General features: G+C 42.7%; 1 protein-coding gene across 2 annotated transcripts in view; it reads right to left on the reverse strand.

Annotated features, from left to right (window-relative positions):
• The window catches only part of LOC120933045 (cytosolic purine 5'-nucleotidase-like), a 75,757-nt gene that overhangs the window by 37,256 nt on the left and 11,979 nt on the right, over positions 1 to 26,522 (reverse strand). For both annotated transcript variants that reach the window (XM_040345991.1, XM_040345992.1), the window contains exons 4-7: positions 16,798 to 16,893; positions 4,844 to 4,935; positions 2,590 to 2,647; positions 627 to 720 (exon numbers count right to left, since the gene is read on the reverse strand). In XM_040345991.1, the coding sequence (XP_040201925.1) occupies positions 627 to 720; positions 2,590 to 2,647; positions 4,844 to 4,935; positions 16,798 to 16,893 (340 nt within the window). The remainder of the gene's footprint in view (positions 1 to 626; positions 721 to 2,589; positions 2,648 to 4,843; positions 4,936 to 16,797; positions 16,894 to 26,522) is intronic.

Below are 26,522 nucleotides of genomic sequence, written 5' to 3' on the forward strand. Positions count from 1 at the left end.
CTATTTGATGTGGTTTGTAGGGAGGTTTTTTTTGGGAGGTCGTGGTTGAGTTCCTGCACCTATTTTCTAAAGGATTTTATAAGGAATAATTTTACCAGTCACATGGCAACCCTTCTTTAACCAGATCGTTCCCCTCCTAAAGCGTTGCCTTTGTAGCCTCTCCATAACTCTGGACCTTGCTGTTTTCAGAAATACCTGACGTATCCTTCCAAAATAAACTTTAAGCCCTACACAGAGATAAACCTCTTGGGGGTTTGCTTGGTTTATTCTGGAACAGGCTAACAGCAGGGAGGATACACAATAACACTGAACATTAATTGGGAACAGACTGTAAAAACGTGACATTGTTCATGAACCCGTAATATGGCCAGAGGATAAATTGATGTTTTTGGTCTAAATGGCAGCTGCGATGTAAATTCACATGAGTGTTTTGATGTGAAGAGAAACGCACATCAGAGGCCTGGACAGGGTTGTGTAGCATGAACATTGTGCCTCAACACAGAAAGGCGTAGAGTGATGGTATTCATACCCTTATCTCCTCCACACTGTGTTTCTTGTAACGTGCTGTCTACACACATGATGAAGAGATAGTAAATATTCCTTCCAAACCCCTCCCTGGCTCTCACCGAATCATGCACATAGTCCATTGCATCTCGAATGTCCTGGAACATGCTCTTAAAAGACATGAACAGATTGCCGTGTCTGTAACCAGTGTCATAGCTGTGGAGGAATTTGAGACACTGGGTCACTTGCAAATAGGTTATACATATAAAAATGTAACCATTTTTAAAAATGTGATTTTAATAATGTGTAAATGTGACCATTCAAATGTATATTGTCCAAAGTATTGTGATGCCTACCTTTACATGCACATGAACTTTAATGAACCCGTAGGGTTCAGTATCGAATTGGCCCACCCTTTGCAGCTATAACAGCTTTAACTCTTCTGGGAAGGCTGTCCACAAGGTTTAGGAGTGTGTCTATGGGAATGTTTGACCATTCTTTCAGAAGCGCATTCATGAGGTTAGGCACTGATGTTGGACCAGAAGTCTCCACTCTAATTCATCCCAAAGTTGTTCTATCGGGTTGAGGTCAGGACTCTTTACAGGCCAGTCAAGTTACTCCACCCCAAACTCGCTCATCCATGTCTTTATGGACCTTGCTTTGTGCACTGGTCCAAATCATTTGGTGGAGGGGGGATTATGGTGTGGGTTTGTTTTTCAGGAGTTGGGCTTGGCCCCTTAGTTTCAGTGAAGGGAATTCTTACGGTGTCAGCATAACAAGGCATTTTGGACAATTTCATGTTCCCAACTTTGTGAGAACAGTTTGGGGATGGCCCATTCCTGTTCCAACATGACTGCGCACAGTTCGGGTGGAGGAACTTGACTGGCCTGCACAGAGAACACCTTTGGGATGAATTAGAGTGGAGACTGAGAGCCAGGCCTTCTTGTCCAACATCAGTCTCTGTGCCTGACCTCACAAATGCGCTTCTGGAAGAATGGTCAAACATTCCCATAGACACACTCCTAAACTTTGTGGACAGCCTTCCCAGAAGAGGGTGGGCCAACTCAATATTGAACCCTACGAACTAAGACTGGAATGCCATTAAAGTTCATGTGTGTGTAAAAGCATACTATAGTGTATCACTGTGCAACTACTGGGAAATTTGGTAGATGACAATGGAAGTCCCAGCAGTTACAGGTAGCCACCAGACATTATATGGATGAGAAGTCAGTTCATAGAAATTAATGAAAGTTATACTTGTGTATGACACAGTTTTTTCCGGTTATGCAGATATTCTAAGCCTCATTAGCTGTGTATAGCACTGTATCATGGGATATCCTGGATTCAAATAAGCTTCACAAGTATTGAAAGGCTTGACCACCACAAGAAGTAATTGTCTCTATGGCATTTAATTTACATAACGTTTCCTTTTAGTTTTTAAAGCCTACCAGTATAGAGTAACATAATTCACTCAGCTTTAGGTGTAAATATACACCTAAAGCTGAGTGAAAGCTGAGTGAATTATGTTCCTCTATACCTACTAAATTAGTCTTTATGTCCTTTCCTGAAGAAGCCGCCACAGCAAAACATGTTGAAATATTTGGACGTGATGCAAATTTGTATGCGACTACAGTATTTTTTTGTCAACAATAGGCTGTGCGTATATACCTCTGACTATGATTAAACTGTATTCGATACTTTTATAATACTTTCTTAATAAATATTTTTGTATATATTTTATATCAACGCTAAGTGAATTTATATAGGATGCACCTTTAAAGTCCCACATCTCCAACAAAATTGCTCTATACCTTATAGGGATGTTGTTGCCATATTTTTCATAATTAATTTTGTGCTAATCTCTGCTCACATTTTTGACCATTTTTAGAGTGTTTTTTCAAAATGTTTTTAGAAGTGCCTTTACTTTTTACTTTGAGGATATGAGTGATGGGCCACTTTTTAGAATTTATAAACAGGAAAACTTGCACAACCCAAGGCTTGTTAAAATAACCCATTAGAATAAATGAGATCCTAATATAAAGAACAAGAAACCAAAAAAACATTTGTACAGGTGGGAACATGTACTTTACGTATCGGGAGCAGTCAGTGAAGTAGTCTACCAGACAAGCATACAGATAGGTCTCTGTGGAGACAAAAGCAAACATATCACCTCATAAATTTATTAGCTTCTATGAAGTTTTATTACTATACCTGCCTGAATATACTATAACTACTACTATTGTTAGCCTTGAGTGCTTTTTCATCACTCATTGTGGTTCAAGCCGTGCACCTTAATTGGCCTACATGACAATCCAGTGAAGTACCAGAACAGATGGTTCCAGTGCTAGGATTACAATTGAGTTCCCTCCTCAAACACAGGTCTTATCACAGGTAAATAGATCATGTACTGCTCAGGCCTTAAGAGTCAACGTGCTACTTTCCAGGCCAGTAGTTCCTTATCTGTAACAAACAATGATAAACGCTAATAGATTTACATCATGTTAAACACCTATTGTGATAAAAAGGCAGGGTAGAGCAGTGGTCTTCAAACTGCGGCCCGGGGGCCTGATGTGGCCCCTTGCCTACCTTTAACTGGCCCTTTGGAGCGCTATTCCTTCAATTGATACCAACAATGGATCCTCATGCCCCCCCTGACAAAACACAATAGCGCTTCAGGAGGCATTCCCCCATCAACACTGATTGTTGTTGGGGTTATGGAGTGATTTTCTTCCTTCCACCTGATAAACAGAAGGAAAGAAAATCAGATCATCTATGGGCGGCTTAAAGGGGTTGTAAAGGAAAATGTTTTTTCACCTTTGGCTGGCGCTGCTGTCAATCACAGCAGATGACACGGCGCACCAATGGCGGGTCCGAGTGAAACAGTCGGCGGCTATGCCCGCCGCTGTATCACGGGAGCGCACTCGCAAAAGCTTTCCACCATGCGAGCTCGCTCGCATGAAGGTGGAAAGCTTTTGCGAGGAGGAGCCGAAACAGCCGCCGAGGGACCCCAGAAGACAGGGTTAGGGGACACTCTGTGCAAAATGAGCTGCACAGTGGAGGTAAGTATAACATGTTTGTTATTTAAAAAAAGTTTGCCTTTAAAGGAGAAGTGTAGCCAAAACTCATTTGGCTATACTTCTCCTATGGATCACAAAAGTGCAATTCGATTTGCACTTCTGTGACCTGTTTTCAGCAGAGAGCGGGCTGAAGTCTGCGCTCTGCTGACATTACAGAAGTCGGTCCAAGGCGCGCGTCATCACGACAATGGAAGTCGTGATCCGCCAGGTCCTTGGACCGACACCCGGCTCAGGCTCTCAGCTGTTCTGCCCCCTCCACAGCTCAGCACTCATGTGAATGAGGAGGGGGTAGAGCAGAGAGCTGTGATAGTCAGCAGCTCTCTGCTTGGGGAGCTGTCAGAACCAAGCAATCGGCGGTGTTCGATCACTAAGGGCCAAATCCTCAAAGATCCTGCCTAACTTATCTTTTGCCATTTAAGTTACACTGCCTTAAAATTTCTACCTAAGTGCCCGATCCACAAAGCACTTACCTAGAAATTTCAGGCCGTTTAACTTAAATTCTCCCGGCGCAAGGCGGTCCTCTTCTCCAGGGGGCGATGACAATTTAAATGAGGCGGCCGTACTGCGCATGCTCGTGATGTCATTTTCCCGACGGGCAGCGCGTGAAATTACGTTACGCCGGGCTTTGTGGATTGCGACAGGACAATAAAGTTGCGTCGGGTAAAAAAAAAGTTACGCACCAAAAAAAATAATTCAAAATTTTAAAAAAATCGCGGCGATCGAAAAAAAGGTCTGTTTTTACAAGGTGTAACTAGTTTACACTTTGTAAAAGCAGAACTAATTTTACGTATGCAAACGTAAACTTACGCAGAAAACACAAAGCTGAAAAGCTTTGTGGATCTCCGTAAGTCCTCATTTGCATACGCTAGGCGGCATTTCGACACGAAATGCCCCCAGCGGCGGATGCGGTACTGCATCCTAAGATCCGACAGTGTAAGTCTCTTACAGATGTCGGATCTTCTGCCTATCTTTGGAAAACTGCTTCTGAGGATCAGTTCCAAAGATAGGCACAGGGATACGCAGGCTGAACAGCAGTTCCGCCTGCGTATCCCTTTTGAGGATTTGGCCCAAAGTTCTCAGTGCAGATGTGCCGGGGGACCGATGCTGCATCCACCTAGGTAAGTATTAATCTGCAAAAGAGCCCAACCCCATATTTCTCTTTTAAGTCTGCCTTCACTCTTAAGCTTGCCTTCTGAGATATGCTGCAGATCTCTGTAATACATGTGAAAGCTTTGGGGGAATTTGATGAACACATTCCTTACCTGACAGATTAAATAGAGTATTTAGAACATGGAACCTCTTGGTGTCATCTCTTTGGATAAATTTGTTTGGGTATTTACTCCAAACCTCGGCCCTGAAATACAAGGATAGAACAGAGAAGGTGACAATCAGAATTGATTTATTAACAAACTTTATTGCCAGTTACATCAGATGACTGACAAATGCTATCAAATTATCTAAACACACAGCACGCTATAATGTATCATACAGGTGTGCTTTCCAATGTGCACAGTACACCACCATTCTTGTCTTGAGGTTACAATAATCAGTCATAGTGATCCAACCTGGCTAGTAGTATTTACTTCACTACGTTGTTTGGCTTGGCTGTCTGATGAAGTTTGATGTTATCCATAGGTATCAGGAAAAGCCAGTGACATTACCCACGGTGCTTGAATGTGCTGGATGTGGAGGGAGAGGGATCCTGCTGTCTGCACTGACCGCTCTATAAGCGTTACACTATCAAGTTAAATGTGAGTGTAGCTATCCAAAGCTCTAGTTCTAATATTCCATAGCAAATCTGCGCAATGATGATGTCTTAATTTTTCTTTGAGAATGACTGCATTTGTAGAAGTCATGATACAATCTTCCACTTTATTCTTATTCCAATTTATTTCTTTCTCAATCAACATAGATGAGTGTGTTTTTTCCTTTCTTTTGGCAATCAACCAATTAATTGTTAGGTGAGAAGTACACCCACTAATTGGTGGTGGTGAATAGTTGTTCACATATTGGACTTTCATGTCTGGAATTTAATTGTACACCTATTGGGCCTGATCCACAGCCAGCGGGTGTAACTTAAATATTCGGATTTAAGTTACACCGCCGGAAATTTTTTACCTAAGTGCCCGATCCACAAAGCACCTAGAAATTTTCGGCTGTGTAACTTAAATCCGGCCGGCGCAAGGCGTTCCTAATTTAATGGGGCGAGTCCCATTTAAATTAGGCGCGCTCCCACGCCGGACATACTGCGCATGCTCCCGACGTCATTTTCCCGACGTGCTTTGCGCGGTTTTACGTTGCGCCGGATCTTGAGAATCGCGACGGGCGTAAAAAAAAAACGAGTTGCGGCGGGGAAAAAAAATAAATAAAAAAAAAAAATGACAGCGACGCGGGATAGAAGGGTCTACTTTTACAAGGTGTAAACAGTTTAGGCCTTGTAAAAGTAGCCCTAATATTGCGATGGCAAACTAATACTTACGGAGAAAAAACGAAGCGTAAAAGCTTCGTGGATCTCCGTAAGTGCTAATTTGCATACCGGAAGCGGCATTTCGACGAGAAATGCCCCCAGCGGCGGCTGCGGTACTGCATCCTAAGATCCGACAGTGTAAGTCCCTTACACATGTCGGATCTTCTGTCTATCTATGTGAAACTGATTCTGTGGATCAGTTCCATAGATAGAAACAGGGATACGCCGGCGTATCAGTAGATACGCCGGCGTATCCCTTTTGAGGCTCAGGCCCATTGTTTTTATGCCATTGGAATTTGTATGAGTTTATGTAATATTGGAAGGTTGATTTTAGCGCATTATTACTTTATTAATTCCAGTCCTGTCAAAACCGTATGTAGCAGACTCAAGACTCCCTCCTTCTCTAAGCAACAAGTGAAGATGATCTCTCTGTTGCTTGTCTTGACATGCAAGTTTATTTAATAAAGATCCCCAGTGTTTAAGGTCAACTTCACCCAAACTAGATATTTTACCCTGGTTCTTTTATCTCACAAAGGTTCAAATAGTGAGTTTTAGCTAGATTCAGTAAGAGTTAGGTTAGTAGATACGCCGACCTAACTCAGAATCTGCGCCGACCTAGGTTTAAGTGTATTCTCAAACAGAGATACACTTAAACCTATCTAAGATACGACGGCTTGTGCCGTCCTATCTTATGGTGCAATATTTTGGCTGGCCGCTAGGTGGCGCTTCCATTGTGGTCGGCGTAGAATATGTAAATCAATACATACGCCTATTCACGAACGTACGTCCACCCATCGCAATAAATTTTACGTCGTTTGCGTAAGAGATAGGCCGCCTAAAGATAAAGCTGACCCTAGGAGGCGTAGTCAATGTTAAGTATGGCCGCCGTTCCCGCTTCAAAATTCAAAAATTTTACGTCGTTTGCGTAAGTCGTCCGTGAATAGGGATTTACGTTGTTTACGTCCACGTCGAAATCAATAGGCCCGTGCGGCGGACTTAGCCGCAATGCACACTGGGAAATGTAGGCGCACGGCGCATGCGCAGTTAAAAAAAACGTCAATCACGTCGGGTCAAGCCTAATTATAATAAAACACGCCCCCTCAGCCGAATTTGAATGCGCCCGCCGCATTTACGCTACGCCGCCGTAAGTTAGGAGGCAAGTACTTTGAGAATACAGTACTTGCCTCTCTGACTTAAGGCGGCGTGGCGTAAATACGATACGCTACGCCGCCTTAAAGTTGCGGCCATCTCTCTGAATCTGGCTATTTGTGTCTTTTCATCCTTCCATTATTTGTTTTTTCTACATCCTGGAGTTAATCGAAAAATTGTGACATCATCTAGGTGATGGTTAAGACAATTAAACAGAATTGGTATTTTTAGTGAAAATATCAAAGGCTGCGTACACACGATCAGTCCATCCGATGAGAATGGTCTGATGGACCATTTTCATCGGTCCAAACCGATCGTGTGTGGGCCCCATCGGTTAGTTAACCTTCGGTCCAAAAAATAGGAACTTGCTTTAAAATTTAACCGATGGACGCCTAACCGATAGGTCAAAACCGATCGTTAGTACGCACGACCATCGGTTAAAAATCCATGCATGCTCAGAATCAAGTTGACGCATGCTTGGAAGCATTGAACTTCGTTTTTTTCAGCACGTCGTTGTGTTTTACGTCACCGCGTTCTGACGCGATCGGTTATTTAACCTATGGTGTGTAGGCACATCAGATCATCAGTCAGCTTCATCGGTTAACCGATGACAACAGTCCTTCGGACCGTTCTCTTCGGATGGACTTATCGTGTGTACGAGGCCTGCCTGTACATCTGGAGTCCCTGATAAAAATGGCAGCATATGATTCTGTTTATCAGCAACCACAAAATAGTGCTGAAATATTCTTTTTTGTTGTTGCCACTATTTTAAAGCCCACTTCACAGGCCACCAATGCTAATATCTAAGTACACAATTGCCCTACCATCTATAGTGATTAATGGCCTTCGCTGTCAAAATGAATTACTGTGTAAGGGCCCCTTAATACTGCTCCCATGCATTGTGGGTTGTTACCACATACACATTATGTGGTATTCTGCCTCCTTGGTGCCCCAGAACCACTTTTCAAAATTGAATCCACATTTGTGTTCTGCAAACTGTATTCAAGCCTTTTAAAAAGCTCTGATTGGTCCATCCGATGAAAATGGTCTGATGCGGGGCCATGCGCGTCCACGTGAGGACGTGATGACGCGATGCGTTCACGGGCGGGGGAGCGAAGAGCGATGGGACCGCTAGGAGGAAGGACGGACCGAGCCGAATGAGAGGGGGAGACGGCAGCTTCCTTACGCCGCACATGCTGCCCATCGGCTCTCCACTGAACCATCGGACCCACTCGTTCCTTGTGACGCTAAGGGCTGCGGGCGGTGAAGTGTCGTGCCGCGCCGCAGCACCGGAAAATGGACACAGGACGCGGGGTAAGTAGTGGGAGGACGGTACCCGCCGACTGCAACGGCTCCAGCCAGGACCTTAGCCCACACTGAAGTGAGTATGCCGAGACAGCGTGCACGCTGAGCCTAGATGGATGGATATCATCTGCACCCCTCCTCTCAGCTGATCCAGACCTAGAGGTACATTCGATGCTAACAATTAAATTGTGAAGAAAAATCAGAATGTTTGAAAACAGCAATTTAATGCAGATCCATGGAGAAGAGAGAGGTATTCTTTTTTTTTTTTCTGCGAAATTAAACTAAGAGCTGCATTGCATGGTATGACATAGAACAATTTAACACATTTGAACACAAGAGAATAGAAGATCAATAAGGGAAGCCAACAGGAACCTTGAGATAACCAGCTGTATATGCTAAGCGAAGTTGTATAAAGAGGTAGATAAGAGATGTCACTATGAATAACTGATTGTTACAGCACTTTTTTATACTACTCGATTGGGGGGGACTATTTATACTACATGTGAAATTCCTAAAATAGGTAAAGCTGGCATGTACATTCTGTATTCAAAATTCTACCTGCATGTTCTGCTTGAAGCCTGTCCACTCGTATTTCCTAAATTATTTATTTATTTAATTTTGTTTTCTTGCCTTCGATTGAGGGGAACTTATACGCCCCATTTCTCTTGGGGAATTCTCAGGCACCTCTGGTGTGGGACCTTTATTTTTATTCTTTTTCTATTGGTATCTCCCAAATTCCCTGGACCTTAAACAGCAGGAAAAGGGAAAGATCTTTGGAGGTACCCTGCCCCCCTCTTTAACGCCCTATAACCGAATGGTAAATAAGGGAACTCCGTCTATCCATATCCCTTGCATATACAAATACTATTTGTTGTAATTGATCAAGATCGGATATATTAGTACATTGATAAGCATCGTTTAAACTGTCAGAACCGCTGAAATAATACTAGTAGGTTAAGAGCTAAAAAAAAAAAAAAAAAAAAAAGGGGGTAGAGGGGGAGAAAATAAAATTAAAATAGCGAATCCCTACAAAGTAAACCTCTGGCCCAACCCAGCATAGCACTCTATACCGGTCTCCCCCTTTATATTGGGTTCTGCATCAATTGGGGAATTAAGAGGTCAAGCTGGGGAAGAGAATCAGAAAGAAGGAGACTAATATGAGCAGAATGACGAGTAGATCAACAAAAGGGGGACCCCCAACTACTCCAAGTAACACAACAGCAACAAGCTCAATAAGGCCATTCGTAACTAGAGGGGAAAGTCCGCGTGTCCCTGGAGCCCAGGGTGCAACAAAGCAACAACAAGTGAATAAAGCAAAAAAGGTTGAAAATAAGAAACCCCAGAGTGATATGTCCAGAGAAACATCTATAGAACTAAGAGAGGAGGGGCCCACCGGAAGTGTATTAGAAAGCAGCAGGATGGATGAACGAAGCACGGACACTCAGGCCCCCTCAAAGGGAGAAATGGCGGAGATGCTGTTAAGATTGGAAAACGTGATAAAAAGTGAAATACAGAACTTAAGGACAGACTTTGGTCACATGCTCTCCAGAATAGAAACAGTAGAGGAACAAATAGAGAAACAAGAACAGGAATCAAATACACTAAAAGCCCAGATGGATCAGATTCAACTTCAACAGAGACATATTCTCTATAAATTGGAGGATCAGGAAAATAGAAGCCGGAGACAAAACTTAAGGATAAGGTCGATACCAGAGAAGAGGGGCGAGGACCTCAGGATAATAACACAGACGATATTTAATCCACTACTGGAAAGAACAATAGACAACCCAATTAGGATTGAAAGGGTACATCGGGTAGGAAATCCGAAAAGAGTGACTACCGAGCGAACAAGAGATGTCATAATAAGGTTCGGATTTTATGAAGATAAAGAAGCAATTTGGAAGAAGCTGAGGGGACAACCCCCGGTAGTGTTTGAAGGGACGGAGCTGCAGATATTCACCGACGTGGCCCCAGAAACCCTGGCAAGGAGATGGGTGTTAAAACCACTCTTAAAACAGATGACAGATCTGAAGATTAAGTATAATTGGGGTTTCCCTGCTTGCCTAATTGGAACAAAAGAGGGGAGATCGGCGACACTAAGATTCCCCGAGGACTTAAATGAATTCTGTAGGAAATTGGATATTCAGGTCCCTGACCTGCCAGGCTGGGGGTAGGAGGGGAGGAGGGGGTGGGGGGAGGAGGGGAGGAAAATGGAAACTCCCCCCCATCCTCTTTTCCTCAGCTCTCTCTCTGGTAGCACCTTTTTCTCTTCTGGGCTACGGTTGAAGTTCCCAGTTATCCTTTTTTTTTTTTTTTTTTTTGTCTCTCCTCTGACTTCGGGCTTGGGACAGGTCCCCTCCTCCCCCCCCTCCTGGGTGGAAAACCGGAGGGGGGGAGGTGGTCCCAGACCCCACCCGGAATGATCTGAACCATGACATGGAAGATGGTTCAGAGGTCTTCAATAGGCCAGATAGGGGGGTAGGAGGGAGGAAGGAGGGAAGGGGGAGGGGATGGGAGGGAGGGAGGGAGGGTTGGGTGGGTTGGGAGGAGGGGATGGGAGGGAGGGGGAGGATCGGGTGGGTTGGAGGGAGGGGGGGGAGGCATGGGAAGCAGGGAGGGAAGAAACCCTATCTCACCAAAACAATCAGAAGAGATAGTAACCCGAAGAAAGGTAAACAAAGATGCCAGTGATTAAATGTCTGTCCTATAATGTAAAAGGCCTTAACAGCCCAACTAAGAGACATAAGATATTAAAGGAGCTGAAAAGGTATAGGACAGACATTGCCTTCTTACAAGAAACCCATCTTACACTGGGGTCAAATACAAAGATATACTCCCCCGACTTTCCCAGATGGTACTATGGAGATACCATTTCCAAAAGAGCCAGAGGGATAGCAATCGGAATAGCGAAGGGGACTAGGTTCGTTCTAACGGATAGAATGACAGACCCGGAAGGGAGATTCCTCTTTTTAAGGGGAAATCTGGAGGAGGAGGAATACACCCTTGTAAATATATATGCCCCAAATACCTCCCCGATGAAATACCTGTTGGAAATACTAGGGAAATTAAAAGATTTTAGGAGGGGAAAGTTAATATTGGGAGGAGACTTAAACTTTTGTATGGACCCGAAAGTAGACAAGACTCACCAGACATCAGAAACCCAAGACAAACAACTAAGAAAGGTTAAGGAAAGTTTATATAGAAATCAATTAGTGGATACATGGAGGATCTTTAACCCAAGCCAACGAGATTACACGTTCTATTCCCCGGTCCACGGGAGCTACTCTCGGATTGACCACATACTGGTAGACCATAGAATACTGGAAATGGTGGTCGAGACAAGAATAGAAACCATGACGATTTCGGATCACGCCCCTATCAGCATATCCATAAAAATCTCAGGGAATCAAAAGCCCTATCAAAACTGGAGACTTAATGAGGAGCTAATAATCAAAGAGAAAAGTTCCCTGAGGGTTAAAAAAGAATTAGAAGAGTATTTTAAAACAAATGAGATAGATGGAATTTCTAAAGCAACCCTATGGGATGCCCATAAGGCGGTGATAAGAGGGATCTTGATCTCTGAAGGAGCAAGGAGGAAGAAAGAGGAGAATAGTAAAAGGGAAAAACTAATAGGGGAGATCTTTAATCTTGAACAGAAACATAAGAACATGGGAAAACAACAAAACCTATATCTAAACCTAGTAAATAAGCGAAATGACCTTAAAGAACTTTTAGATCAGGACACAAAAAGGGAATTTAACTTAATAGCAAGGGAAAGATACAGGTGGGGGAATAAAACAAGCAAACATCTAGCTCGGATGGTACAAAAAAGAAATCAAGGAATTATATAGATAAAATTAAAAACGAAAAAGGTGAGGTTTCACATACAACAAAAGATATTGCAGAAACATTTAGAGTATACTACGAAAAATTATACTCGGTAGAACAAAAGAACTGGCAAAAAGGGGAAAAAGAAAATAAGATCACTACATTCTTAAAGGAAGCAGGAATAGCGAAAATTGGACAAATGGAGGCAGAAGAGATGGATAGGCCCATTACGGAAAATGAAATTAAACTAGCATTAACAAGTACAGAAGCCGGTAAAAGCCCGGGCCCTGACGGCTTCACTGTGATGTACTACAAAAAATACAAGGAGATCCTCCTCCCAAAATTATGCCAGTATTTTAATGGCCTTGGAAGAGAGTATAAATTAAGTAAAGAAGCATCAGAGGCAACCATCACGGTTATTCCAAAGGAAGGTAAAGACACGGGAAGCTGCTCAGGGTACAGGCCGATATCTCTTTTAAACACTGATATAAAATTGTACGCAAAGGTACTGGCCGGAAGAGTTAGACAGGAAATGACAAAATTGGTACACCCGGACCAAACGGGCTTTGTTCAAGGTAGAGAGGGTAGAGACAATGGAGTAAAAACACTCTTGATACTCCAGAGAATGAAGGCAGTAGGGTCCCCAGGTCTACTTCTGTCGATCGATGCAGAAAAAGCGTTCGACAGAGTAGACTGGGGATTTATGTTGCTTACCCTGAAGGACATGGGGTTTGGACAGAGAATGATAGATTGGATTGCAGCACTTTATTTGTCGCCCACAGCCAAAATAAAGATAAATGGCAGTTTATCTCAAACTTTTTCAATGAAAAATGGTACAAGGCAGGGGTGTCCTCTGTCGCCGCTCCTGTTTGTGCTCTCATTGGAGCCTCTACTGGCCAGGATCCGGAACTGCCAAGAAATAAAAGGGGTTAAAATAGGAGAGGAGGAATACAAACTTTCTGCATTTGCAGACGACGTCCTGTTCTATTTAGATAAACCCAAAACATCAATCCCAAACCTATTAAACCTATGCAGAGAGTACGGGGAAATTGCGAACTTCAAAATAAACCTCACCAAAACGGAGATTATGAGTATAAATATAAGTAAATGGGAAGAGCAATTCTTGAAAGTGAAGTACCATTTCGCCTGGGTCAAAGAATTTAAATACCTAGGGATATTGTTAGCAAATTCTACTAAAAAAATGTATAAAATAAACTTCATCCCCCTATTAAATGAAATTAAGATAGAAACAAAAAGAGTGGAAAATAGAGCAATATCATGGATAGGACGAATCAATTATTGCAAAATGGTTATTATACCTAAAATCTTATATAAATTTCAGATGATTCCCATAGCCCTCCCGAGAACACTATTCTCTGTACTAAAAAAATTAATTATGAATTACATATGGAAAAATAAGAAACATAGGATATCACTCCAGACCCTAAAACAACCAAAAAAAAAGGGGGGTTTAGCGGTACCGGATGTTAAAGGATACTATGACGCAGTGGTAATAACAAGGGTGGTGGAGTGGGCCAGAGCCAACAAAGAAAAAAGGTGGGTAAGTTTAGAAAATGAATTAGCACAGGCGAGGTTGGACAAGATAATTTGGAACCCTCCCCAATTTAGGACACTAGATAAAAACGCACACGAAATAACAAAAAATGCACTTAAAATATGGGATAAGGTGTATAAAAAAACTCAGAAGGAATATAATTCACCTTTTATAGCACTAAAAAATAACGATTATTTTGCACCAGGTAAAACACAAGTGGGGGGTAATTGGATTAAACAGGACACTGTACAACTAAGGGATATAACGAAGGGTGGCCACATAATAACACTACAAGAGTTAAAACTTAAAAATAATTTAATGGAAATCAATGAATGGAGGTACCAGCAGCTTAAACATTTTGTTCAGGATCTCCCAGGACCACTGAGAACGGGAGACCAGTTAACAGAATTAGAAAAAATATGTTCCACGGAAAGATCTAAAGGAGCTACCTCAAAGTTATACAGGATTCTATTGAAGATGGATGAGCAGAACATACCCCCATTCATTAGAAAATGGGAAAGGGAACTGGGAACACAGCGGGATGGGGGCACAATAGATAAAATGTTGGCTCTGACACACTCCTCAGCGGTAGATAGCCGTACTGCGGAGATGTGCTTTAAATGCATATCCGGATGGTACATGACTCCGGATAAGATAAAAAAGTATAAAGAGGAACAGACAGGAGAGTGCTGGAGGGGATGTAAAACATCAGGAAATATGGCACACCTCTGGTGGGGATGCCCTAAGATTAAGAGGTATTGGGAACAAATTTTGACCTGTGTGGAAGAGATCACGGGGAAAAAGATCAAGATGGACCCATGGGTCATCCTATTCCATGGGGGGGAGGAAGGTATAAAGAGTTATAGGAAAACGCTTGTACCGCATCTACTCAATGCCGCTAAGAGACTTATTCCAAGGAAGTGGCAAGAGGTGGAGTGCCCCTTAATCTGGGAATGGATAGATGCGGTTGAAGAAACATACAAAATGGAAGAACTAAAAGAGGCTATAGAGGGCAATAACATCTTACAAATCACGAAATGGGATAAATGGAGGACTTTTAAGAAATCGTGAAGTTACGCAGAAAAATTAAGGACAGATACTTAAAAGATATATCAGAAGAAAATTAGAGAGAACTAGAGATATAAGAGATTGTTTAAGGTGAGATAGGGGGGGGTGGGGGGGAAGGATTAGGGGGGAGATAATTGAAATCACAATTACTTTGCGCCTCTTAAGCACGAGGAATGATATTAAATAAATAACATATATATACTTATATTTAAAGGAAAAAAAAAAAAAAAGAGGGAGGAAAAAAGCAAATTTCCACACAAAAGAAGCGACACTTATGATGCAAAACCAATATAGAGATGCAATGGGCTGGTACGCAGAACATGAGCATATAATGCACACTATATGAGGTTGAGTCTGAAGTAGAAAAAGAAAAAAAGAAAAAAAAAAAAAAAGCTCTTTCTTCGGAGTGCAAGTATTAACTATCCATATGATAGATGAAGCAATCACAATTGGTAAGGCATTCACTTGCAGGCCTTCAATGCAAAACATGGCTTTTTTCAGAAGTTTTTTATTGTAGGAGATTATTTACATATATTACGTATATAGGACACAAATCTCACTTTTTGCCTTATATAGGGGTGCATTTACCCGCTGAACCAGTGACTAGGAGAGCAGGTAAGGGGGGCAGCATCAAACCTCAAAATAATTAAATTGTGATAATTTTTTCTGACTCTTTTCCTTTTCCTGGCCACCTGAGAACATCTGTGACTGAATTCAACAAGGGAACTGTAGGAGGAAGGAGGTGCAGGGAATGTTGAGAGAAAACAGAAGATTTTATACAGTTTAGGAAACATGAAGCCATCTCCCCCTTTTTTTTTCCGGTGGCCTGTACAGTTGACAATTCAACATATAAAGCTTCCTATAACAGACCACTGTTTTTACAAAAATATTCACATGTCAGCATTTTATTATACCTAAACTTAATGACTTTTTTCACATCATTATTATTATTATTATAGAGGATTTATATAGCACCAACAGTTTGTGCAGCGCTTTACAAAATCAGGGCAGACAGTAAAGTTAAAATACAACTCAATACAGGAGGAATCAGAGGACAAAATAAAAAAACAGATAAAGTGAAAAAGGAATTTCTCCATATTGCAACAATTAAAGGGGTTGTAAAGGTTTGTTTTTTTATTTTCTAAATAGTTTTCTTTAAGCTAGTGCATTGTTGGTTCACTAAACGTTTCCTTCGATTTCCCTTCTAAATATTTTTTTTTCTTTGTTTTCTTTGTCTGAATTTCTCACTTTCTGTTCCTCCTCAGTAAGCGGTTCTGGCTGACTAACCCCCAGTCAGAACGGCTCGGATGATGGGGGCAAGCTTACTGAGGAGAAACAGGAAGTGAGAAATTTAGACAAAGAAAGAAATTTAGAAGGGAAATCGAAGGAAAAGGTAAGTGAACCAACAATGTACTAGCTTAAAGGAACCTATTTAGAAACTAAAAAACAAACCTTTACAACCCCTTTAAGAAGAAAACAAGGTTGGTACACTTGTTTAAAAGATCCTCTATTATAGCTCTTTTATACAAGCCATTTATGTTTAATGATTATTGTTTGTATGAAGGGTGTCAGTAGGGTGAGAGGGTTGTACACACCATGACACAGGTCAATGGAGGAAACTGTCAGAGGACAAAGAGGAGACTGAAAGGAATCCTGGCCACTGGACAATGGATTTATAAATAGCAATATTAAACCCGCAGGGATCTGCAGGGCAGTATTTAGCATCATGACAGCACCCAAGTGACATCCTACTCTCTGCAGGCCCAGATTTCCAGGCTCTGCTTGCACTGGCCCCCGTCACTCCACTCAATAGGTGTGATTTGTATAGATGTCTATTCACTTACCCTTTCAAGAAACGGAAGCCATGGACACAGACAAGTACGTTTCCATTAGAATCCACTTTCAATAGGTTTCCATAAAGGCTGTCAAATACCAGGCCCCTGCCAGAGAAAAGAATATTGTTACCCTCCATGATGGCATAAAGCAGAGGAACATATATCAATTAGAAAAGCTACTATTGTGAAACAAGCTTTCATGTATGATGGATCATTGCCTCAAATCTATATGCACAGAAATTTGCATTTATTTTCCTTTATGGACAATCCTTCTCTGAATATCATAGCAGAGTATGTCTTGTGCCGCGTACACACGACCGTTTTTCATGACGAGAAAACTGCCATTTTTTTACAAAAACATTAGAACCTGCTCTATTTTTTCTCGTAGTTTTTCACGATGTTCTTTTTCTCGTTGTGAAAATCGCTCGTGTGTATGCTTTTCCGAGGGGTAAAAAAACGTGCATACTCAGAATCAAGTATGCAGCCCAAAGGGTGGCGCCATTTGAAAGGAACTTCCCCTTTATAGTCCCGTCGTACGTGTTGTACGTCACCGCGCTTTGCTCGACCGTTTTTTTTTCATGAACGTGTGTATGCAAGGCAGGCTTGAGAGGAATCACGACGAATCATGTCGAGAAAGACAGGAAAAACGGTCATGTGTACGCGGCATTAAAAAGAAATAAGGTTTGTCCTGCTCTTTTGATGCATGAGTTGTATTGCAAGTTAGCAGGTTGTAACGGATGAGGTTGCCAGTCATACATTTTACATTATTTCCGTTTTTAGTGGATGCTGGAGAACTAAACCACCTGAAATTTCTCCAGAAACAGAGTAGGGAATTATGGCAAAGAGATCTCAGATATATAAGAAGTCATTGCTAGTGTTGCTCACGAATATTCGCATTGCGAATATTCGTTACGAATATGTTATATTCGAATATTCGCGAATAACTCGAATTTCGCGGCCAAAATTCGCTATTCCGAATATTCATATTTTTTCACATTTATTTTTAAAACAGATCACATCCTAGTGATCTCCATCGACGTCTAAAAGCATTGCTGGTATGATTAGAGACCCTGGGCCGAGTAGCTAAGCTGAGGCGATCATTTTATGTTGCCGAATATTCGCAATCGCGAATATTCGTATTACGAATATTCGCGAATACTTTCTCCGCCCTTCTTTTGCATCATAGCCAATCAGAGTTCTCCTACCACAGTTGTCATAGGAGAGAGTGGAGTGTTTCTGTGCGTTTTTCCAGTGTATCACATCTTCAAAGAATTTTCCATCTTTTGTCCCGTGTCATCATTTGCATTTCACCTCTTTAATGAAAATAATAACTGTTTAACATAGTTTACTTGTTTTTTTTTTTAACTCAACAGAATCAGGGGCCCCAGTGTGCGGTTGATCTTTACCTAACTCAATACAGGTCAGTCTAGAGGAGAGATCTGTATTTTCCAAATCTATGGTTATTCAATATTTATTAAACTAATCAATATACAAATTGGTCAAAGTAAACCCTCAAATCTATATAATAATGTATTTATTTTATTAATACCTTGTTGTTAGTTGCAGGGTCCATTACGTAAAACCACACTTTTTCCAAAGGGCAGGTGAAATTGAATGTTTCAAAATTTCGCAATCAATTTCGCATTCGCATTAGCGAAATTTCGCAATCAATTTCGCATTCGCATTAGTAAAATTTCGCCAAAAAAATTTTTTTGATAAAATATCAAGAATATTCGATTTTAGCGAATATTTCACGAATATTCGTCTATATATTCGTGATATATCGCAAAATCGAATATGGCGTATTCCGCTCAACACTAGTCATTGCCTGACTTTGCTCACCATCACTTATTTATGGATTGGCCCTTTAAAGTAAACCTGTTATGATAGAAGTATGGGGCTGACCTAGCTGCTATGCTGAAAATGTTAGATGTTAGCTGTTCTTAGTTTTATTAATTGACTTCAATACTTTTGCGCTCTCTGGCATTGAAGCCGTGTTAAAGTCAGATCAAATGAGTGCAGGAACCATTTCTGAAGTCGCAATGACTTCAGTAGTGTCAATTGGAACATCTCCCAAAGGATACATGGCATTTCACATATCCTGTGACTTTGGGTCTCAAAGTCGGTTCCTAAGTCGCAGGAGTGTGAACCGTGCCAGAAAAACAAGGGAGAATAATACAAACACAAAAACACACAATGGTTCTATTGACTTTATGGCTGTTCAGCCTTTAAAGTGGTTGTAAATTCAGAAGGTTTTCTATCTTAATACATTATTTGCATTAAAATAAAAAGCCTTTTGTGTGCAGCAGCCCCTTTCCCAGCCCCCTTAATACTTACCTGAGCCCCATCTCTATCCAGCAATGTCCACGAGTGCCTCAGCCATCAGGACTCCCCCCCTCCCTGATTGGCTGAGGCACAGCAGTGATGCCATTGGCTCCCACTGCTGTCAATCAAACTCAGTTTGCCAATCAGGAGAGAAAGGGGGTGGGGCCAAACCACAGCTCAATGTCTGAATGGATACATGGAGCTGCAGCTCAGCTTGGGTGCCCCCATAGCAAGCTGCTTGCTGTGGGGGTACTCAACAGGAGGGAGGGGCCAGGAGCTCCAGCCAGGGACCCAAGAAGAGAAGAATAGCGAATCCTCCTGGCCAAACAGGAATCGGGTCTGAGACTGATCACCCGATTGGCTGAAAGGACAGATGATCCTATTGGATGTCTAGGAGGAGGAGGAGGGTGAAGACGCACGGCGGAAGCCGCCACGATGAGAAGGAGACGCCTGGCCGCCACCCTTCGCCCATAGGAGCGCTACCTGCCTGGAACCTAGATGGGGTAAGTGCAGGGCTAGACGACTGACCACGAGCCACCACCCCCTCCAAAAAAAACACTGTTCCACCAGTTAAACACAGTGGCCCCGATTCTCCAGATACGCCATCGTAACTCTGAGGCCCCATACTCACGACCAAACATGTCTGCTGAAACTGGCCCGCAGGCCAGTTTCAGCAGACATGTTTGGTCGTGTGTGGGCGCGAGCGGGCCGAATTCCAGCAAACATTTGCCCGCCGGGCCTTTTCCCAGCAGACAAATATTCCTGGACTTGTTTTAAAACAGCCCGCTGGAATTCAGCCCGCTCGGACATGTACGGTCGTCAGTACAGACCTACCGTACATGTCCAGGCGCCCGCCGTCCCTCGCATGCGTCGAATGACTTCGACGCATGCGTGGAAGCATTTTAAAGGCGGGCCGCCCACGTCGCCGCGTCATTGTCGCGGCGACACCGCGTCATCGACGCGGCGACACCGCGGACACCGCGGACACGCCCCGCGTATTGTTTACGCGCGGACTTCTGTACGATGGTGTGTACAACCATCGTACAGAAGCCCTCTGGCAGACATGTATGGTGAAAACGGTCCGACGGACCGCTTTCACCATACATGTTTGTCCGTGTGTACCCGGCCTGAGTGTGAGGCGTCACATCTCTGTGCGTGATTCATAGAATCAGATCCGCCTCACTGTTGCCTAGATGCGAGCGGCGTAAGTCTCTTACGCCGTCGTATCTTGGGGTGCATATTTACGCTGGCCGGTAGGGGCGCTTCCGTATAGTTCCGCGTTGAATATGCAAATGAGCTAGATACGCCGATTCACGAACGTACGTGCTCCTGGCGTATCGAGATACCTCGTTTACATAAGGCGTCGGACCGGCGTAAAGTTACCCCTCATAAAGCAGGGGTAAGTCATGTTAGGTATGGACGTCGGAAACGTACGAACAGCGTCGTATTTTACGTTGTTTGCGTAAGTCGTCTGTGAATGGGGCTGGGCGTAGGTTACATTCACGTTGACTAAGCATTGAGCGGGCGTAATTTACTTTGAAAATTCGACGTGATACTGAGCATGCACGCATGAGCCGTTCGTAAAGCGCGTCATTTACGTGGGGTCACCAATCATTTACATACAACACTCCCCCTACCAGCCTAGTTTGAATTAGGCGGGCTTACGCTGGCCCATTTACACTACGCCGCCATAACTTAGAGCGCAAGTCCTTTCTGAATACGGGACCTGCCGCTCTAAGTTACGGCGACGTAGTGTATCTGAGATACGCTACGCCCGCCTAAAGATAGGCGCTTCTTTGAGAATCTGGCCCAGTCTGTTTTTCTAAAAACTGTCACTGCTTGCTTGCAAATTTTAAAAACCGAGCTGCCCTGTATTTGCCCACACAACATTGGGGTACTCAGACCTTATTATCATCATACTCTGTTGAGAACTAATAAAGCAGGAAGGGAGATATCAGTTAGACCATCAGAGACACAAGATAATAACTGGACAGGAGGATAGGAAGTAATATTGGCACCTGAAAGTTATGGCTGGTACACAGGGTAAGCTTTTTCTTTGTTCAACCCAGTGGGAAGCTCGCTGTACTAATTACACAACCACAACACCCCCCCCCCCCCCCCGCCAGAACACACCAGTCAGCACTTGCAGCTATTGGCTGCAAGTGCTGATCAGATGCTGACTGGCTGCTGGTTTTCCAGCATGGTCGTTCGACAGAAGCCGGTCGTGAGATCAGCTTCTGTCAGACCAGGAGCTATGCACATGAGCCGGTTTCTACTGAACCAGCTGATATTCGGCCCATGTATACAGGACTTTACACTAGATTTGACTAAGAGTCATCTAAACTTTACACTAAATTGACTGAGGGGCCAGAGTTTTTGGGCGTTGTGGTATGATAGGGGGCAAGGAGAGGAGATAGTGTAGAAAACAAAACCAAATCTAAATATTAAATTGTTTGGCATTTCTTTTAAAACATTAGTCAGCTTTTTAGCATTTTTCTTTAAAGTGGAAGAAAAGCCTGAGGCCTCGTACACACGACCGTTTTCCTCGACAGAATCCATCAAGAAACTTGGTGGAAGAGCTTTTTTGCCGAGGAAACCGGTCGTGTGTACGTTTTTCATCGAGGAAACTGTCGAGGAACTCGACGAGGAAAAAAGAGAACAAGTTCTCTTTTTCCTCGACGGGAGTCTCAATTTCCTCGTCGTGTTTCTCGTCGGGCTGGTTTTCGACGAGAAACACGATTGTGTGTATGCTAAGAAACCCGCGCATGCTCAGAATAAAGTATGAGACGGAAGCGCACCTTCGGTTAAAGTAGCGTTTGTAATGAAGATAACACATTTTCCACGCTGTAACAGTCTGAAAAGTGCAAATCGTCTCTTACCAAACTTTTACTTAACACGCAGTAACATGAGATTAGCAAAAGCAGCCCCAAGGGTTGTGCCAGTGGAATCGAACTTCCCCTGCCATTGTATGTGTTGTACGTCACAACGTTTGAGAACGAGGAGATTTTGTCTTGAGCGTGTGTACGCAAAGAAAGCTTGTCGAGTTCCTCGACAAGCCTAACAAGGAACTCGTCGAGGAAAACTATGTGTCTTTTCCGACGAGTTCCTTGGTCGTGTGTACGAGGCCTAAGAGCCAGTTCACACCAGGAATACCCACAGCATGTTCCCATGCAATTCCCACGTGTTCTGATAGCCCATTCATTTAAATAGGCTGCAAAACGCACTGTAGTACCAAGCAATTTGGTGCCCGTAAACATACTGAATTTGTGATCTGCATGTGGGGGCCAATGTATCGTTTATGGCACCCCAAATGCAGATAGCAAATGCAGTATGTTTACAGGCACCAAATTGCTTGGTACTACAGTGCGTTTTGCAGCCTATTTAAATGAATGGGCTATCAGAACACATGGGAATTGCATGGGAACATGCTGTGAGTGTTCTGGTGTGAACCAGCCCTCTCTCTAACTGTTCTTAAAATGTTCCCTCCATCCTCCTCCTACCTATGCTACATACCCTGTACTTACCTACCACTTTCATTTGGTCATGTAATCGTGACCCCAAAGAGCAGCTGCTCCAGGGGAGGGGAGGGCGCGCCGACAACAGCTGGGCCATGGGAGCCTATGGGTGACATCACTGCTCCTGGTATTCATAGACATTTTTGAGCACCTTCCTACACTGGGAGCTGGAGTTGCAAAATCACATGAGCAGAGCAGATTGGACCAGATTTAACCTCCCTGGCGGTAAACCCGAGCGTGACTCGGGGTTGGTTTTCAATGCTAAGATCGGTATCCCCGAGTCACGCTCGGGGTGGACGTGCAGCGGCGCGGCTTACCTTTCGCTGGATCCACAGGCAAGTTACTTACCTTGTCCCTGGATCCAGCGATGCCACCCCGCTGTGTGAGCGAGCGGGACCTCCTCGCTCGATTCACAGTCTCCCCGTGTGCCGCCGATCTCCGTTCCCTGCGACGTTACGGCGCACGGGAGCGGAGAACGGCGCCAAATTCAAAAAAGTTAACAAACACTTTACATACAGTATACTGTAATCTTATAGATTACAGTACTGTATGTAAAAAATACACACCCCCCTTGTCCCTAGTGGTCTGCCCAGTGTACTTGTACTGCATGTACTTTTATAAAAATAAAAAATTTAATTTCTGCCTAAAAACTGTAGATTGTCCAAAAGTGTCCCTTTATGTTAAAAATGGTTTTAGATCAGCTAGAAAACAGCGATAATAAATTATAATCACTTGCAGAAATGTGCGATAGCGATTTGTGGGGAAATTCGTCATAAAAAAAAAATAATAATGACAGCGACAATTCTGCAACTGAGCACATTTCAGTGATTTTGAGTTGATTACATTATTGAATAATTTTTATTATAATTATATTATTATTTGTTATAATTATTTATAATTATTCATTATATTATAATTTATAATTTTGTTTTAAAAAAAAAAAATCATACCCGGGATTTAAGTGAGTTATTTCTAAAAATTACAGGCCTACAGTATAAAACGCCAAATTTCCTTGCAAAATAATTGTACCGCTTTTGGTACGTAATTCCAGACAGAATCATACCGCCAGGGAGGTTAAACAAGGGAAGTACACTTTTGTATAGGGTATGCAAGATAGGCGGAGGCAAAAGGAGGGAAATTTTTTTAAATATTTAGAATCAGGTTTTACTACCACTTTAATAACATTGTGCAAAACACAGGACAGTATCTCTATACAGGGAAAATTATGCTGTATCATCTCTGTATTGATGCACGTAGGAAAAAATAACAGAGAATAGCAGTGTTTAATCTGTACACACACTTCATCATGGGTGCATGGCAGATAATGTTATCAGTCGTGTACATACAGTAACGCAGCAAAATACATGAGAAAAATAGCAGTGACATCACAAGGAGAACCATCAAGGGATCCCCTCTTGCAGGCAATAATTCAGGCCAAGGTTTTAGGTGGTGATCTGAGTCTACAGTGCTTATAAACATGTTTGAAAATGCTGCCCTATGGAACACTCTTAGTCCAGTGGTGGTCAACTGAAAAACTATACAGGGCCTCAAGTGTGGCCAAGGACACATCCAGAGGGCCACACAGTAGCAGTGCATTTTGGCAACTTAACACCCAAACATTTTGGTCTTGCTGCATTTTTTGCAGCATTTTGCAATGCATACTGAAGAAGCTGGAGTGCAATAACTCCCAGTAATGGAGTTATTGGCCGCAATAATAACCCCCCCCCCCCGCATTGGTGTTAGTGGAAGTGATAGTAACCCTCAATATTGGTGAGAGTGGATACAACAATAACCCCCAACATTGGTGTCACTGATAGCAATAATAAACCCCAGCATTGCCATCAATGGATGCAATAATAAACCCCAGCCCTGCCATCAATGGATGCAATAATAAACCCCAGCATTCTGTCAGTGAATGCAATAGTTAACCCCAATAGCAGTGGCAGCTGGTGATCGGTTGATTGTCCCACACTGCTTACCTCATACAGATCAGGGGTGGCTTTGGCGGCTTCCCCACTGCTTCTCCTATCGGCGAATCCGGTCTCTTCTCCTCCCGGCCAATCCGGTCTTAAGACCCGCTTCCTGATTGGCCAGGAGGAGAAGCAGGAAAACAATAGCGAATATTCATTTGCTAATGTCACACAAGTGGGTGGGCTCAGGGCGCAAAGCCCAACCATTTTGAAGCCAATTAGAGCCTCAGGCTCTGATCATGTGCCCACTAAACACAAATGGAAGGTGGGATTCTTCCCACTGACCACAAATGTAAGGAGCATTTTTCCCACCGACCACAAATGTAAGGAGCATTCTTCCCACTGACCACAAATGTAAGGGGGATTCTTCCCACTGACCACACATGTAAGAAGCATTTTTCCCACTGACCACAAATGTAAGGGGGGATTCTTCCCACTGACCACAAATGGAAGATGGGATTCTTCCCACTGACCACAAATGTAAGGGGGGATTCTTCCCACTGACCACAAATGTAAGGAGATAACCATCACATTAATGTACTGCAAGCTAATTTAATAGTTTATTAGCTGGGGTTCCCTGGAGCGAAGAAGCTATTGCAAAGGTTCCTTCATGTTCAAAAGCTTGAGAAATGCTGTTGTAGTTAATTTTGCAGGACCTGAAACTCCTCCTCTCAGCACCTCTATAGTTCAGAAGGCAGGCTCTGTGAAAGGTGTGACACCGCAGTGCTACTCACAGGACATAGTGAATATGTATCAAAGAGTTAAAGAAAGTAAATGTGTGGGGATCTTCTCAAAGAAAGTTTACAAACTTCAAGATCATTCAGAATAATAGGAGTAGGCTAGAAATGTATTAAAATGCAATGGGGTTGATGTACTAAAACTTGAGTGTGCATAATCTGGTGCAGCTCGGCATAGAAATCAATAAGCTTCCAGGTATTTTTTGCAAAGTCTAAATTAAACAAGCTCAAGTTGGGAGCTGATTGGCTAACTTGCAGAGCTGCACCAGATTTTGCACTGATTAGAAAATCAACCCCTATGTGGAAATGAATATATGATATTACATTTTGACCATAGATATTCCCTTTTCTTGTCACACCAGGAGTTTCCTATATGCAGTGGTATGATTCAGATTCAGTCCTACAGCTTTGTGCTGGAAAGACACGTGCAATTCATTTTGTTATGAATTTGTTTTCAGATGAAACTCTGCATATTCATTTATTCTGAAGCATCCAAATGACTGAGGCCTCGTACACACGACCAAGTTTCTCGGCAAAAACCAGCAAGAAACTTGCTGGGAGATATTTTTTTGCTGAGGAAACCGGTCGTGTGTACATTTTCGTCTAGGAAACTGTCGAGAAACTCGACGAGCCAAAAAGAGAGCATGTTCTCTATTTCCTTGACGGGAGTCTCAAATTGGCTCGTCGAGTTCCTGGTCGGGCTGGTTTCCGACGAGAAACTCAAGTGTGTGTATGCTAAGAAACCCGTGCTTGCTCAGAATAAAGTATGAGACGGGAGTAAAAGTAGCATTTGTAATGGAGATAACACATTTTTCAAGCTGTAACAGACTGAAAACTGCAAATCGTCTCTTAACAAACTTTTACTTAACACGCAAACACATGAGATTAGCAAAACAAGGAACTCGACGAGGAAAACGATGTGTTTCGCCCGACGAGTAACTCGGTCGTGTGTACGAGGCCTCAAAGACTCTTGACGAATGTGTAGGAAAGCCAAATTTTTAGAACGAAAACCCGAAAGAACAAAAATCCGAAAAATACTAAAATCCAAAAGAACAAAAAACGATTCAACCTACGAATTTAACAAATCGATTACATTCGGATAACTTTGTTTTTTGTATTTTCTATTATAAATAAATTATTAAATATTATAGTTTTTATTATTATTAATATTTATTATTAACCACTTC

The sequence above is a fragment of the Rana temporaria genome, chromosome 3, assembly GCF_905171775.1.
Source record: "Rana temporaria chromosome 3, aRanTem1.1, whole genome shotgun sequence".
NCBI classification, from domain to species: Eukaryota; Metazoa; Chordata; class Amphibia; order Anura; family Ranidae; genus Rana; species Rana temporaria.